This window comes from Symphalangus syndactylus, chromosome 3, assembly GCF_028878055.3.
Source record: "Symphalangus syndactylus isolate Jambi chromosome 3, NHGRI_mSymSyn1-v2.1_pri, whole genome shotgun sequence".
Taxonomy (NCBI): domain Eukaryota; kingdom Metazoa; phylum Chordata; class Mammalia; order Primates; family Hylobatidae; genus Symphalangus; species Symphalangus syndactylus.
The window spans coordinates 48,091,543-48,108,516 of NC_072425.2; the positions used below are offsets into that span (position 1 = coordinate 48,091,543).

General features: G+C 40.7%; 1 protein-coding gene across 25 annotated transcripts in view; it reads left to right on the plus strand.

The window, feature by feature from the left end:
- CDC14B (cell division cycle 14B) overlaps positions 1-16,974 on the plus strand; it is a 136,252-nt gene that overhangs the window by 52,278 nt on the left and 67,000 nt on the right. For 20 of the 25 annotated variants that reach the window (XR_008656582.2, XR_008656584.2, XR_008656583.2 and 17 more), the window contains exons 2-4: positions 3,886-3,976; positions 4,516-4,591; positions 6,584-6,676. Coding sequence is in view for 19 of the 25 variants with exons in the window: in XM_055271795.2 (XP_055127770.1) it covers positions 3,886-3,976; positions 4,516-4,591; positions 6,584-6,676 (260 nt within the window). In the remaining 6 variants the exon portion in view is untranslated. Of the gene's footprint in view, positions 1-2,479; positions 2,606-3,856; positions 3,977-4,515; positions 4,592-6,583; positions 6,677-16,974 lie in introns of those variants that run through there. The other 5 variants (XM_055271801.2, XM_055271803.2, XM_055271786.2 and 2 more) reach the window with 3 other exon arrangements.

The window sequence follows — 16,974 nt, forward strand, 5'->3', positions numbered from 1 at the left end:
TGCTTATAATACTTTGGGAGGCCGAGGCGGTGGATCACTTGAGGTCAGGAGTTTGACATCTCTACAAAAAATTAGCTGGGAGTGGTGTCATGCGACTGTAATTCCAGCTACTTGGGAGGCTGAGGCAGGAGAATTGCTTGAGCCTGGGAGGTGGAGGTTGCATTGAGCCAAGACTGCACCACTGCACTCCAGCTTGGGCGACAGAGAGAGACTCCATCAAAAAGAAAAAAAAGCCCTATTTCTGGTTCCAGGTTCCTAATAAATGGCCCTCAACCCAGCACCATAGTCTCTGTAGTACTATTGGTGTGTTACTCTAACAATAAAATATTGGCATTATGTAGAGATAATTGCACATCAGAAATCAGTGATTTCCCCCCACCTGTAAATATAAAATACCCCTTAGGGAATTGAACTTAAGGTTTGGGCTGGGAGGGAAAATTTCTTCCCATTTCCATCTAGCTACTTTTCTAGTTTAAATTGGGTTTTTTGAAAGAAACTGGAATTTCAAGAGATAGGTAGAAACCAAAACATGTTACTAACCGTTCCCTTGTTTAAATGCATACAAAGATATTTTCCAGGTTGCCTCATACTGTGCTCATTATATGCTTCCTATCTTGATCAAGAGTCAGCTTTGGAAAAACACTGTTAGCCTGCAAGTTGACTTTTTAAAAGCGGTGTAATTTTGAATAGGTAATACATGGTACAGTGCAAAAGCTGTAAAAAGGCATAAATCTCTCTTATTCCCTATTTCTAGACACCGACTATGAAGGCATTGATAACGTTTCTTGTGGCTGCTTCCAGAGACTTGCTACCCACGATTTCATCCACAATCGTATACATGTGTATATAGGATTTAAACTCACACATAGAAGTGGTAGTGCTTAACAGTCCATCTTGGCTATCTTTAGTTTTCAGTTTTCTTTTTTTTTCTTTTGAGATGGAATTTCGTTCTTCTTGCCCAGGCTGGAGTGCAAAGGTGTGATCTTGGCTCACTGCAACCTCCACCTCCCAGGTTCAAACGATTCTCCTGTCTCAGCCTCCCAAGTAGCTGGGATTACAGGCGTTCGCCACCACGACTAGCTAATTTTTTGTGTTTTTAGTAGAGGCAGGGTTTCACCATGTTGGCCAGGCTAGTCTCGAACTCCTGACCTCAGATGAACTATCCGCCTCGGCCTCCCAAAATGCTCTGATTACAGGCGTGAGCCGCCACATCTGGCTAGTTTTCAGTTTTCAGTCTTAAACATTTCTCCCAAACATCCCATTTGTTGGCTCCATGGAGGTGGCCCAGTTTATATTCCCACCCACAGGCGACGTATGTGAGTGCCCTCAACCTCCCGACACACCGCAGCACCTTATCCAACTCTCTTGAGTTTTGCCAGTCTGAGGAAAAAATAGTACCTCATAGTGCAATGTTTTTGTGGGTACAAGTAGGTTTATATATTTATGGGGTACATGAGATGTTTTGATACAGGCAGGCAATGCACAATAATCACATCATGGAGAATGGGGTATCCATCCCCTCAAGCATTTATCCTTTGTGTTACAGACACTCTGGTTGTACTCTTTTAGTTATTTTTAAATGTACAATTAAGCTATTGTGGACTGTAGTCACCCACACCCTGTTGTGCTGTGAAATAATCTTATTCATTTGTACTATTTTTTTGTGCCCATTACCCCCACACTACCTTTCCCAGCCTCCGATAACCATCCTTCTACTCTCTATCGCTACAATAATTTTAAATGGTTGTTTAAAAAGGGTGTCAACATTTTTGTTTTTAAACCATCCCAAACCGTCCCTTCAAAGGAATGCATGACCAGAGGGTTGCCTTTAAATCTTGCACAATTAAAAGAAAAATGTTTTCTCTGAGGCAGCTGATCGCAGGAAATCTTGCACGATTTGGAAGATGCCCGTTTTCCATAAGACCCGGCCCTGCGGGGGCACTTGGCGGGTCGTGGCGGAGCGAGGGTGCGCTGGGCCCTGCTCCGGGAGGGCGTACTGCAGGGGCCTGGGCCTGGCGCGGCTGCAGCACCTCCTGGCGGCAGGAGTGCGGCGGCGGAGGCGGCAGGAGGCCCCCGCCCCGGCTGCCATCACCCTCGGGTCTGTCCCTGGCCTGGGGCCGAGCCCTTTTGCGTGAAGTCCTTTAATCGCTAAGGAGCTTTCCCAGACGCTTCCCTCTGCAGGCCCGCTGGCCTCTGACGCACGTCCCCTCTGCGGAGCGTTTGGGTACTGGAGGAGCCCTGGTTGGCACAGGCCGCCCCTCATTCCCAGCTGGGGAAGGAAGGCAGGCGGCGAGGCGGGGGGGAAAGAAAGCGGGAGGTGGGGCGGGGTGCTGTCCATCCCCACGGCCTCGTCGCGCTGTTTCCAGGAGTTGGGGACTTCCGGGGTTGCGCTGTCGCGTCCGGCCGTTGGGCCGCCGTGGGGTGTCGCTGCGCCCGCTGCCCCGCGCGGCCCTTTAAACTTTGTTTTTTAAACTTCGGGGGTGTGGTCGCGGCGTCTGCCCTCTCGGGCGGCTGGCAGCCCTTGCTTCTGCCCCGCCTTCCAGATGCTTTGGAGTCATGAGCCGGGAGGGCGCGGGGGCAGCTCTGGTGGCCGAGGTGATCAAAGGTGAGCCGGGAGGGCGGGGGCTTCCCCCGGGGGCTCCGGCACCCGCTCTGGGACAGAGCGGGCGGTGCTGGCTGGGAGGTGCTCCTAGTCTGGGCCCCGGCCGCCCTTGTCTCTTGCGTGTGGGTGGCCTCAGCACTTGTACCCCAGGCCCTGGGCTTCAGCGCTTATGTGCGGCTGTGACCCTTGCATGCCTGCACCTGAGCCTAGTAGGTGAGCTGAACCTCCCCACCCGCGGGAGCGAGATCCTTGGGCTCCGTCACAGGGATCAAAGGTCCTTGTGGTTGGAAAGCATTAAGCCCTGTCACCCATTTGAATGTTTGTGGTTGCAAGAAATTTTAGCTGAGGAGTTTACAAGGAAATAAACGCAGCAGTTGCATGAGTTGAATTGCAGATCAAAAAAAAAAAAGTTTACCATTTGGGGAAAGGGTGCCAGCTGGCTCTGCTGAAAGTATATATATTTTAAAGGCTGTACTTGATTTTGCCACGTTGTCAGTGTAAGTATTTTCCTAGCACCACTAGTATTACTATTAGATATTGTGGATGACTTTATTTCACCCGAGGATTTTTAGGCAAGGAATGAGGGTGGAGCCTCCTGAGGCTTACTACTCATTACCATTCTTGCCAACCTCACAGCAGCCTAACTGCATTTATGCAACACAAGTTCATCTCAGACCCATCATGCAGAAACCTCTCATTGCTTCTGTTTTAACGGTAATTTGTCTAATTGTAAAAATACCGAAGTAGTGATTCCAAGTTAGAAAGTAGTGATCCCTAAGAACAGTTGGAGAAACATATGGTTTGTTCTATAGCTATAAGTGGTAATTTTGAAGCAATTTTGAAAGCATTCTTTCTCTTTAAGAAAAAAATAGTTTCTTACTGAAATGACTTTTTAGGATGTCTTGAAAAACGTAGTGAAATTCATCTAGAAACTTACAAGGTTGATGCTAGCCATCACATGCATGCTGCAATTTGCTGAAATGTGTTAATCCAGGGGAGCTAAACTTTTACAAAAATAGGTTTGTTTAGAAATCATATCACTACATGAAAAATCACCACTTTTGAAACTTACGGTTAAAGGCAGTTTCTCTTTTAAAAATGTGCTCATTGATTATTCCCACCCAAATAGCCAGAACATTTTGTAATTACCCATTACCACTCCTACCATCTGAAACGTGCATGAAAAAAATGAAAATTGACTTCATCTGAAAAGAGTTGTGTCATGATATATGAAACGTTTTTTGTAACCTGCAGGAAGGAACATTGCAATTTTTCCATTTCAGATCGCCTTTGTTTTGCCATTCTCTACAGCAGACCAAAGAGTGCATCAAATGTACATTATTTCAGCATAGATAATGAACTTGAATATGAGAAGTAAGTATTGCTCTTTAAAATATTTTAACTTTTTTTTTTTTTTTTGAAGAATCTAAAGGTATGGTTATAAATGGGACAGCCTGGGAAAATTATAAATCTATTGATTGCTAATTACAGGATGCTTGTTTTTCACCTGTAGTAATAAAAGAAACCTTTAGAGAAAAAAAAACCTCCCTAAATTTAAACATTTAGATTTGCTAGTCTAATATTTACACTACAATGAGATATAAATGTGTACTAAGTAAGATATTGTGGTTTTGCCCTTGGAAATATGTGTGGAAAAACAGCTTTTTTAATTTAGAAGGTATGTTCATGTTCACTGAGGTTACATGTAGGCATTGTAGCACTTGTGGCATTTTTAAGTAGGCGTTATTTACCAGAATAGTCTTCCACTAGTAAAACAGTACCTTTAAGTTGTATTGGCCCGTAACAATTTGGTATATGCTTGCTTATCTTAATTTGATCTTGTAGACCCAAAAAAGGCATTTATATTCAGAGCATCTAGAATGTACATCACATTTTTTTTTTCATTTTTAAAGCTTCTACGCAGATTTTGGACCACTCAATCTGGCAATGGTTTACAGATATTGTTGCAAGATAAATAAGAAATTAAAGGTAAAGTCTTTAAGATTTGACTTAAGTAATCATTGTTAGCTTGATCTGGGGGACGAAAGTAAGGAAAACATCTCTTTTTAAAAAGGAAATGCCATGTTTTTCACTGCAGTGGTGTTTGGGACATGCACATGGTTTTCTTGTTTTATAAGATCATAGTGTATATATTTGTTTTCTAGAGTTTTGAATGAACAGTTTAAGTTTGGGTCATTTGGTTCTAGTTCGAGTTAGTGATGCCCAAATACTTGAAAAGCCAAAGTGGGAATCAGTTAATTAAGTGAACCTCGTATTGTCTGACCTAATAGAACTGCAACTTAACAAGAGAAACTTCCCTTGCTGTGGCCATTGTTCTTTCTGCCTTCATTTTGATGGGGAGTGATAGCAAACTAACAAGTAAGATGGACTCATCTTACTTTCTCTCCTATTTTGAAACTCCCATGATACTGTACTACATGATCCTTTATATGTACGATTAAGGGGCGTGAGAATCTAGGGCAAATAGCACGTCATTAAGGCTGTATCACTGAAAGTTACACAAGTATATTTGTATTGGTTTGAACTTAGACCACATTCATGTATGTAAAACACTGAATTCTTGGCCATGCACAGTAGGAAGTTATGTATGTACTGCTTACTAGCAGTTCCAAATCAGTCACTGTAAATTCTCAACTAGAAAATACTGCTTTTTGGGACAGGCACTTAAAAAAAAAACTTTAATTGAATAAAGAGAGGAGATAAAATTTATTTTTAATTAGAATTTTAACATGCTTTAATTAAAAATTCATGGGTAAGGCAGATGTTTTTCCTTGACCATGAAAGCTACATTCACTACATATTGCTACAGAGCTGGAGACTCTTCTTTTTTGCCTTTCTTAAATAGGAATATAACTATTTATGGCCTTGTGCATTTGAGTTCCCCCTCCTTTTTCCAGTTGCCAGTGGCAGATCTTTTGTTTCATGCAGGGCTAGGAAGCTAAAAATAGTTCTCTTCCCCCAACATTTGTTCCTTTGCTTTAATTTTGGAAAAAAATTTTTTTCCTGTACTCAACCATCTGTGGACTTCTAGTCTTTGGGTCAACCAAAAATGTATCAGTCCTTTTTTTCTTATTCCTTTTTTTTTTTTTTTCCCTGAGACAGTTTCGCTCTTGTTGCCCAGGTTGGAGTGCAATGGAGTGATCTGGGCTCACTGTAACCTCCACCCCCCTGGTTCAAGTGATTCTCCTGCCTCAGCCTCCCAAGTAGCCTGGGATTACAGGCATGCGCCACCACGCCCAGCTAATTTTGTATTTTTAGTAGAGACGGAGTTTCTCCATGTTGGTCAGGCTGGTCTCGAACTCCTGACCTTGTGATCTGTTCGCCTCAGCTTCCCAAAGTACTGGGATTACAGGCGTGAGCCACCGCACCTGCCAGAAAACTTTTTAACATATAAATAGAAATACGTACACATCATGGATGTAGGGCTCAGTAAACTTTCACAAATGGAATATACATAGATGATTATCTTGATCACCAGGTCAGGAGCAGTGCACTGGCAGCACCCCACAGCAGCCCTCCATGCTGTCTTCCAGTTCCTGTCTCTGCACACCCCTCCCCTGATTATTCACTGCCCTGGCTTATAACACTGTAGACGATTCTATATACCTTTTTATTTTAACTTAAAGGCTTTGGGGACAGATTTCTTTAAAAACCAAACAGAAGGAAAGGTGGTCTTTTCTACCACTCTTGGTTTGCTCTTTCAGAGGCAGCCCATGCTTTAAGCATATGTCCATTCATGTCCCCTCCCCTCTTCTCTAATTGTATGTCCATTCTCATCCCAGAATGTGCGTTTCTATGGGAAGGTATATGGTATTTGTGGATATCAGTGTTAATCTTTTCAAAGGTCTTGCTAATAATATGAATGGTTGTGGGATTTGGAATTTACCTTCATCAGAAAATGAAATTGTAGAAGACTTGAAATTAAAAATAAAATGCTAACAGTTATTTATTTTTATGCAGTCCATTACAATGTTAAGGAAGAAAATTGTTCATTTTACTGGCTCTGATCAGAGAAAACAAGCAAATGCTGCCTTCCTTGTTGGATGCTACATGGTAAGTATTTGTTTTCCTAATGTATTCATAAAAATGCACACAACAGTGGTTCTTTACATTTGCAGTTGGAATTTTGAAATCAAGATAATGTCTTAATTTCTTTTCAGAAAGAACATGTTTTGCTTTTAAAAAATTGACCAACTCAAGGAAGCTGTGCTTATGAGGAAGGAGCAGGTAGATGAGCGATCTCCTGTACCTTCCACTTAATTTTGCTGTGAACCTAAAACTGCTTGGGAAAAAAGTCTATATATTTTTTAAAAGTACCCAACTACTTTGGCAAAGGTTTATGTTTTATGGCACTGAAGGTTGGAAAATAGTGCTACAAAGCTGTTTCTATTCACTCGTGATCCATTTAGTGAGTTGTAAAATCATCTTACTGGGGTCAGGACCCCACTATTAATTTTCTAAAAATTTTTTTTAAAAAGTGCTTTCTAAAATTTGAATCTAGGCAGTTTTCCCCTAATTAAGGTCATCTCCTTTCTCATCAAAACATCTAGCAGGAGGCCACGGGATGTCAGTGTTGTCGGAAGATGGGTTACATACCACACGGATTACATACATATGCCATCCAGTGCTCCATTTGGATCATTGGAAACGTGCTTTGGAATAGCAGTATTTACATAAGAGTTGTGAATTTCATTAATTTCTAAATATGATGGAAAAGATTTATTTTTTGAAGAGTCATATTTTGTTTGGCACCCAGTGGGTTCATCTACACGGGCCCTGAAAGCTGCAATTTTTCCAGAGCCAGCTTAGAGCTCCTCCAGAGTATTACCCCCATGTGTTTGGTGGTGAGAAACCTGGCCACTCTGTTCAGTGGGGAGTAGCCAGGGGATGTTTCTTCCACCCCCACCCCACCATCGGTGTAATAGTTATTCTCTCCGAGACTTGGAAAAAAAGGGTTGTTTTGGCCGGGCGCAGTGGCTCACGCCTGTAATCCCAGCACTTTGGGAGGCCGAGGCGGGTGGATCACGAAGTCAGGAGATCGAGACCATCCTGGCTAATGTGGTGGAACCCCGTCTTTACTAAAAAAATAATAATAATAATACAAAAAATGAGCCGGGCGTGGTGGCGGGCGCCTGTATTTCCAGCTACTCGGAAGGCTGAGGCAGGAGAATGTCGTGAACCCAGGAGGTGGAGCTTGCAGTGAGCGGAGATCGCGCCACTGCACTCCATCCTGGGCGACAGAGTGAGACAATGTCTCAAAAAAAAAAAAAAAGAAAGAAAAAAAGGGTTGTTTTTGGAGCTCTTTAAGTTCTTTGTTCCCCACTTCTAGCTTGTTCCTTATCTCTGGCGTGCCTTAGCAGACCCTTTTAAAATTATTTTCTGGAGTATAGTTTGATAATCTGGAATTTACAAAGACTAGTCCAAAAGTTGGTGATACTAGTTGAAATCGTACCTCAAGATTTAATAATTTTCTTTTTTATGTATAAGATATATCATTAACAGCAGTGGTTAAGGTCTTTGTTTTGTTTTCCTATTTATGCTCACGGAAGTTGAATTAAATGCTTCTGATTGGGAGGCCGAGGCAGGCAGATCACTTGAGGTCAGGGGTATGAGACCAGCCTGGCCAACATGGTGAAACCTTGTTTCTACTAAAAATACAAAAATTAGTTGGGCGTGGCGGCACACGCCTGTAGTCCCGGCTACTTGGGAGGCTGAGGCAGGAGAATCCCTTGAATCCAGGAGTTGGAAATTGCCTTGAGCTGAGATTGTGCCACTGCACTCCAGCCTGGGTGACAGTGAGTGAGACTTTGTCTCCAAAAAAAAAAAAAAAAGTTTCTGAGAAAACTTCAAAATTTATTATCATCCCTGAAAGTATGAAACATAGGTTATAGATTCTGTCTATTAAAATTTGGTTTCATAAGCTTACCCAGATGTATTGGTGTTTTCCTTTCTCCCAGCCTCTCTTTGTGTTTCTCGTACTTGCAGCAAAAGCCTTAAAAAAAAAAAAAAAACAGTTTGAGTAGTTTGGCAGGCGCCTGTAATCCCAGCGATTCGAGAGAATGAGGCAGGAGAATTGCTTGAACCTGGGCGGCAGAGGTTGCAATGAGCCGAGATCGCACCACTGCACTCCAGCCTGGGCAACAGAATGAGACCCCATCTCAAAAAATAAAAAAATAAATAAAAGAAAGAAAGAAAAAGAGAAAGAAAGAGAAAAGTCTATGTATGACCCCAAGAAAGAAAAAGAATATGGAGAAGTGGGTGTTTTAACTGGGACATTTGGTCCTATTACTTTGGCCAGTCACTGGGGAGAGGAACCTCATAGATTAATATAAATCATGACAGCTTTATAGAAAAAGGGATTAAGCCAGAATTCTTGAGATTCATAAAATATTAAAGGGAACCCTGGAGAAATGGTCCTTGGTGTGACAGAAAAAAGTTCCAACCGTTCTTTGTGGATCTTGCCTTTACACTGCCCTGGACAAAGTCTGGATGGCTGAAGTTCCATCTAGGAGAGAGTGCTCCTGAGCAGAACTCCAAAGCAGAGGGGCCAGGCCGGGCCACTTCCAGGTCAATCACTGTCTCTGGTCAGATGAAATGTCCCTGAGATGGTAGGGTCTTGAGGAGCCAGGCACGAGGACTACAGTGTGAAGAACCCCTCTGAAGGTGGCTATGGGCATAGTGGGAACTCAGTCAGGGTTGTCTTAAAAACAGAAACAGAATGTGTGATAATTTTATAAATAAGAAATCGCTCTTTTTAAGTCTTGTTGCTGTTGTTTTTAAACTACTAGTGAACAAACAACCCCTTGATGTATTTATTGAAATTTTTTGGCATATTTGTTTCCAGTTTTATGCTGGCCTTTTGACTTTGTTTATGGTTGTATTTTGGCCCACAGAAGCTTATTTTTCTATAGTTAATATATCTTAGATCTAGAAATCCTTCCAGAATTTCACACCTTCAGGTTAGTACTGATTTGATTGGTTAGGGAAGTGCCAGGTAAGCAAATTTGGATCTTCACTTGCATTTATTACTCTACCCAGTGAGGAGCTAGCTTGGCAGGAGGATTACAGCTCTTGGCTGTGACAGAAGCCTTTGCAGCCATAGCTGGCTGCTAAAATAGGAATTGGGAGCTGTAATGTTGATAGGCAGGGAAGCAGGAGAAAAGCTTCTAAGAAAAGGAAATGTATTCATAGTAGAAAAGCAGTGTCAAGATATAATATGGACACCTCAAAAGATAACACATCAAAGCAAGTGAAGCTTTGATCTGGTTAAAATACACTAAATCCTCTGGTTAAAGATTTGTAGAGATGAGTGCTAGTTCCCTATAAACTGATCCGCATCCTTGATAACATTTTCTGGAGTTGTCAGGAATTTTGGAGAGAGTAAGGTTCTTTAGTGTTCGACTTGGCATGGTAATGTTAAAACAAAACCAAAAAAATCTGGAGGAAGAATCTTTAGGAAGGAAATATTCCAAGTAGACTGACTCTGTTTATTTTTATCAGTCCTTTTTGAATTCAGGGCTTCTGAAAGTAACCGTGTTTCCTTCATCCTTGTATACACAGAAAGACCTAATGTGGGGTGGGCAGAGAGTGTGAGGTAATCCTTTATGGCATGGAAATAAAGTGTTGTATTTATTTTTTATCTCAAAAACAGAAGAGGTGAGGCTTCACAAATGTGTAAAATATGAATTGACATGCCCACAATCGGTCCTTTTGACAGATGGTCAGGCGTCATGTGTGTTACAAGAAGTGAGAAGAGTGAGTTGAGTACTCATTTGTCTTGATTGTATTTCAAAGTATTGCTCTTCATGTGGCCCGGTAAATGGCTTTCCCATTCAGCTATCTGAATGGTAGACTCTTTGGTAACAAATTAGAGTGAAGCTAAAAATCTTTTGCACCACTGTAAGAGTTGAAAAATACAAAAGATGACTTGAGCTTTTGTTTGCTTATTCACAAAAAGGCAAACGTGCTATATTGTTTTACAAAATAAGTTTGCTGCCCTATTTAAGCCAGTGGCTATGACCTAGCCAGATTGTGGGGTAATGATACTTAACCTGTCACTTCAAAGTAAAGGTGAAATTTTAAGTGGAAAATTGTAAGTGCTTTTCAAAACAAATTCATGATAAAAAAGATCCTTTTGGAAAGAAAAGTTGGAAATTTTGTTTTGTTAATTTTGTTGTAAAAATGTCATACACAAAATCCATATTTGTACTCCTGAGAAATTTAAAAAATCTTTTAAAAAGAAGCTTTTATATTTATAGAAACAGGACATGTGCACGTGTGGGTATATGCACAGATGTGTGTTGTGTACATATATGTTTTATGTTTACATAAAATTTTAAAATTTTATATTGATACATAATTGTACATATTTATGGGATACATGTGATAGTTTTATAAATGCATATAATGTGTGACAGCCAAATTAGGGCAGTTGCAGTATCCATCACCTCAAACATTTGTCATTTCTTTGTGTTGAGAGCATTTTAAATCTCTATTTTGAAATACACAGTAAGTTATTGTAAACTATAGTCACACTACTGTGCTATCTAACAGTAGAACTTGTTTTTTCTAACTGTACATTTGTACCAAAGAACCAACCTCTCTTCACTCCCCCTGACCCCACACGTCCTTCCCAGCCTCTGATAACCCTTATTCTACTCTTGGCCTCCATAAGATCAACTTACTTAGCTCCTACATATGAGTGAGAACATAATGATATTTGTCTTTCAACTTTGGTTATATCTTCCTGCCACAGCAGTTAGATTTTCTGAAGATACATGGTATTCATCTCTTCTATGGGTTAAATGTACTTTTGAGGGCTAGCCTGGGAAATTAATCACCATTTCTAATGTCTTTCTGTGTATAAAATAAATGCCAAGCATTTTGTGTATAAAATAAATGACACGAGCAAACTTTTGGCACGTAGCTTGCAAATTTGCTTTCTTCTAATGTTTAATAGATTATTTTGGTAGAGCTAATTGTAACATGTAGGTTCCCTGTTCAAAATTTATCACTGTATATTATTATTTTTTATGTTTAAGCAGTTTTTATAGCTGTAAGAATGGCTTACCTTGTAAGCATTTATGTTGAAAATGATACTAATTACATTTAAGAATATATTAACTCAGCAATCTGTGAGTAGAATTCTAAATTGCATTAAATTTGAGATTGCCTCTACAGTTATGATAAGAGCTCAGGGGCTTTGTTATTTAATGATGACCTTTTGAATCTGTGGTCCCACTTTTTAAATGATTTAATTATCTTGGACTCAGAATAGCCAGTGCTAGGTTAAGGTGCCTGCAGGAGGAAGGGATCAGTTGGGAAGTTAAGACAAGGGAACAGAGAATGAGGATCTAGATGCAGTGGGTAAGAATCCAGTTCAGCAAACAGCTGCCCAGATGGGACAGCAGAGGCTGGAGGACAGAATCATAACACCCTTCCTGGGTGTCTGTGAAAGGCAGGGCAAACAGCACGAGGCAACTATCAGTAGTAGCCAGGCCCCAGCTAGTGTGAGGCGAACTGGGCTGAGCAAAGGGACGGCACAGGCCCTCAGTGGGAAGCTGGTGCTACCTTGGGAGCCGGCCCTGTGGGAAGCAGCTGGCTGCCCTGCTCACACTGCATCACAGTTTGACTTCCCTTGTCACCCGAGGGCTTCTGATGGGCGTTTCCACTGCCCGTGGTGCTTGCTGGGTGCTGTTAACTTGGGGAAAAAGTGAAAAGAAATGGCTCTCTGATGGCTTAAGATCCTTGACTGCAGATCCGTTAAGCTTTCTGGAATTTTGGGTCCCATCCTTGTTCCGGTTCTTGTTTTAGATTGGATGAGTTCCTGTCTATAAATGAGGCCTGAGGAGCAAGCCCTTTTCCATCAATAATAGGCAGTGTGATCTTGGATGAGCAGTTGATGCCAAGGTCTGGAAAGTTGTAGCCTGCCAGTTTTACGAAACTCACAGAGCATTATAAATAGTTGTGGGTTTTTTTTCCTCTGTGGTTAAAATTTAGGAGATTTCATTTTTTAAAAAATCAGGATTTTTTACTTTCTCTTTAAAAAATATCCCTACCACTCAAACTTGTACTAATTCCCAGGGCCAATTCACTATTTTTATTAGCAGACTTGGTAGATATATGTTTGCTACTCTGAACTTCCAGTTTCATTTTGTCGAAATTGAGGATCATTATATCATTATATATATACTGTATATATATATATATACTATATACATATATGCATATATATACTGATATATATATACATATATGTATATAGTATATATGTATATAGTGTATATATATATATAAAAGTAATTTTAAAAGTTAAAACTATTGAAATGTAAGTTCATCTGAGGTTTTTTTTAACGAGTTTGTTTTCTTACCAGTTTTGTGCAGGAGCTATGAAAGTGATTTTATTTTATTTACTTTTTTATTCTGTGTGTTCTTTCCTCTGCTCACCTTTTTTATTGAGCAGTTGAATGTGTAAGCCTATCTTCAACTTGCATTGGTTTGTGAGCATTCTTCGTTAATCTGGAGAGAGTGATTTTTTTTTTTTATAATCAATCAAGTTCTTGGCGCAGGAAAGACTGTATCATCTGGCTGACATGAAAATAGTCACAAGAGTCTTTAAGTGCTGGAAACATTGTGACATCTCTCCAGGATTTCCTGGTTACTCAGGCTGCCACATTTGTTGCTGGAATTTCAATATCCTTTGTCGCTCTCAGCTCTAGGGTGCAATGACTTGTGTAACGTTTGGGTTCTAAATTGTACAGAGGCTCTCTAAGTATATAAATAAAGCTTCAGAATCCTGTGCATAAGAGTAGAAATAGGAAGCATATGTCTAATTGGGTTTCCATGATTTGAGGCCCGGCTTGTCAGCATTGAAACACTGAAAGGAGAAGTAATGCAGTTGGGATCCTGTTGCTTCCGTTGCTTGTTCTTCCATCACTGCTAGTTTAATACCTCTCAGGTTTTGAAACGTATGTCAGTAATCGAGGGTCCAGTGTTCTCACAGGGACTCTGGCATGCAGATGGTGATTTTAGAAAATGGGGGTGGTGGGAAATCCTGGGAATGGTTGAGGTATTGTTCAGCAAAAAAAGAACTTTGTGCCATGACTTTGCAAACCACACCAGTCTCAAGCATTTTCAACCACAGTATTTGAGTGTGTGTGTGTGTGTGTGTGTGTGTGTGATATTTGCTCATTCAGAGAGAGTCTTTATCCTAGAGAAACAAGGTCTTACCGATGCTTCCTAAGCCGCATCTCTGTGCTTATGCCTCATGTATTTGTTTATTCAGTTTTAACAAATGGAAACGGCCATTTCCTTAAATTGAGTGTGCTACTGCACACTATTGCTGCCCAGTGAATTACTGCAAAACTTTGTGACTTTAAAACAACAGTACACATTGTCTTAGACCGTGTCTATGAGTTAGGCATCTGGGAGTTGCTTAACTTGGATGGGTCTGGTCTGGTTCTGGACTGTGTCTGGGCTGCATTCACCTGGAGGGTCCATGTCTAAGGGGGCTCAGTCACATACCTGGCAGGTTAGTGCCGATTGCTGGCAGGAGACGTTTCTTCCATACCACATGGGCTGCTTGAGTATCCTCCCAAAATAACAGCTTGCTGTACCCAGAGCGAGGATTCTAAGAGAAAGCAAGACAGGAGCTACCTCTTTTATGATCTAGCCTCCGAAATCACACCCTATTACTCCAGTATCCTGTTTGTTACACAGGGGCACCCTGTTCACTGTGGGAGGGGACCACACAAGGGTGGAAATGCCAGCAGATGAGACTCTTTGGGGTTGTCTGGGAAGCTGATGATCATAGCTGGTCAGCAGCTCTCTTGGTCATCATTTGTTGTTTCCTGTTCTTAACTAGCACTATGGAATTAGAGTGGGCATTCTATATATATAGCCTGTCATGAAAATATATCAAAAGAATTTGAGAAACGCCAAGTGTCCAGACTGCCAGAAGCACAGTGATAGATCATAAGTTGCATCAATTTAGAGTTTACTAATCTGAGAATTTGTGTTAATGTAGGAGTTATTTATAGGATTCTTCTTTAGTAACAAATCTAGAATGATTTCATTTGGGAAGGCCTTTTGAATCAGCAAGATGAGTAAGTGTAAAAGTAAAAGTTACTTCCTTCATGCCTGGCCAAAAAAGAAAAAAAGGTAAAAGTTATAGATTGGCAAATATATCTTTGATAGTTATATAAGTGGATTTATTCTGCATCTGTAAACTTCCTTCAGTTTATCTAATTATGCTTTACATTATTTATTTATGTGCAGGCATTCCCCAACTGGATTTTTAAATTACAGTCTTTTAAAGTTCATCATCAGGAATTTAGGGTTTTTTTCCCCCATAGGAAAAAATGTTACATTGTTCTTGTGGTTCTTTGAATCAAACTAGTGTTCCAAGGCTAAACCACAGTCCTTAATGTATTAGAGACTATTTTTGTTTTGAAAGTTAGAAGAAAGTGATACCATTGCAATTTTACTAATTAAAGAACCCAAAGAACTGTAATCACAAGCAGGAAAAATTATCTTAAATTAGTGCTTAAGGAAAAATTTGTATAATTTGAGAGAAGGCCTTAGAAATTTAGAGAAATTCCTAAACGGGTGTCTAGATTTCATTTTAGTACACAAATGAATCAGACCCTATTCTTATTCTTACTGGCTTCAAGGTGTTTTTTATTTGGTTTTGTTTTTTGGTTTTAGAGTTTTGTTTTTTGTTTTTGTTTTTGTTTTTTGAGACGGACTGTTGGTCTGTCGCCCATGCTGGAGTGCAGTGGCGTGATTTCGGCTCACTGCAACCTCTGCCTCCTGGGTTCAAGCGATTCTCCTGCCTCAGCCTCCTGAGTAGCTGGGGTTACAGGAGCCTGCCACCGTGCCTGGGTAATTTTTTGTATTTTTAGTAGAGACGGGGTTTCACCGTGTTAGCCAGGATGGTCTCCATTTCCTGACCTCGTGATCTGCCCGCGATGGCCTCCCAAAGTCCTGGGATTACAGGCGTGAGCCACTGCACCCTGCCGGTTTTAGGTTTTGTTTTTTTGTTTTTTTTGTTTTTTTTTAAATCTGCTAGGAAGTCTTAAAATAGAATGGAGAAAATGAAAGACTTTACTGATGTTATCTGGTAAGTGTTAGAAGAGGCATACATGCATTGGAGACTGGAAGGGAATAAAGGAATTTGGAAAAAACAGGCTGATTTTTTAAATGTTTTAATTTTCATGACTTATAGGTTGATGCTTAGAAGATCTGTGTGTAGGCCAGGCATGGTGGCTCATCGTCTGTAATCCCAGCACTTTGGGAGGCCGAGGCGGGCGGATCACCTGAGGTCAGGAGTTTGAGACCAGCCTGGCAAACATGGTGAAACCCCGTCTCTACTAAAAATACAAAAAACTAGCCAGGCGTGGTGGCGCACGCCTATAGTTCCAGCTACTCGGGAGGTTGAGGCAGGAGAATTGCTTGAACCTGGGAGGCGGAGGTTACAGTGAGCTGAGATCGCACCATTGCACTCCAGCCTAGGCGACAAGAGTGAAACTCCATCTCAAAAAACAAAACAAAACAAAAGAAAAAACAGGCCAGTCATTGGGAAAATTTTCCGTTTATGAGTCTTGAGTCACAAAATTGGTGAAATGCCCTTTGGAAGCTGAGTCAGTGCTTATGACTAGTTTTAGGATATGTCTGTTTCTGAGTTTCTAAGATCCTTGCTGGATCTTTGAGCTTTGAAAAATTTCTCTTAGTCCAGTGATATTTTCACATTGATAAAAACTTTTATTAAACATTAAAAATTTTCCTAACTGTTGTAAGTAGATTTGGGTTCAGCTAAGTACATCAGTGAATCGGATTGGTGTGTAATGAAACCATAAGACATGGGTCCCAACTTCAGAATGCTTCACATTTGGTTGTGGAAACAGGTCACATGTCTCATGTTAAGTAATGGAGATAAAAAGTTTGCAATTAACTCTTTTTAATGTTTTTTTTTTGTTTTTTGGTTTTTTTTTAGTGAAATTTAAAATCTATTTCCCCAAAGTAATCTTTGGAGTTCAACCTAGTTTTAGTGATAATATATGTGCCAGATTTAATGCTGTGTCTCCTCCCCACTGCGCCCCCATCCCCAACCCCAATCTTCCGTACATTAGTTGAAAGGGCCCTGCAGGAAGGTTCTGAAGTCCCAGGCAAATGTAATAGGGGGTAGGGAGAGGACTTACTTAGAGAGATGGTGGTGAAAGTCTCAAACTCCAGATTTCTAGAACAAACGGGTTACTTGTAAGAAGCAGACAGAGATAATTAGACCAGTAAAATACTTCTGTAACACTAGAAGTGCGAAGACATGAGAACATTATCTAGAAACTATCAAGAGG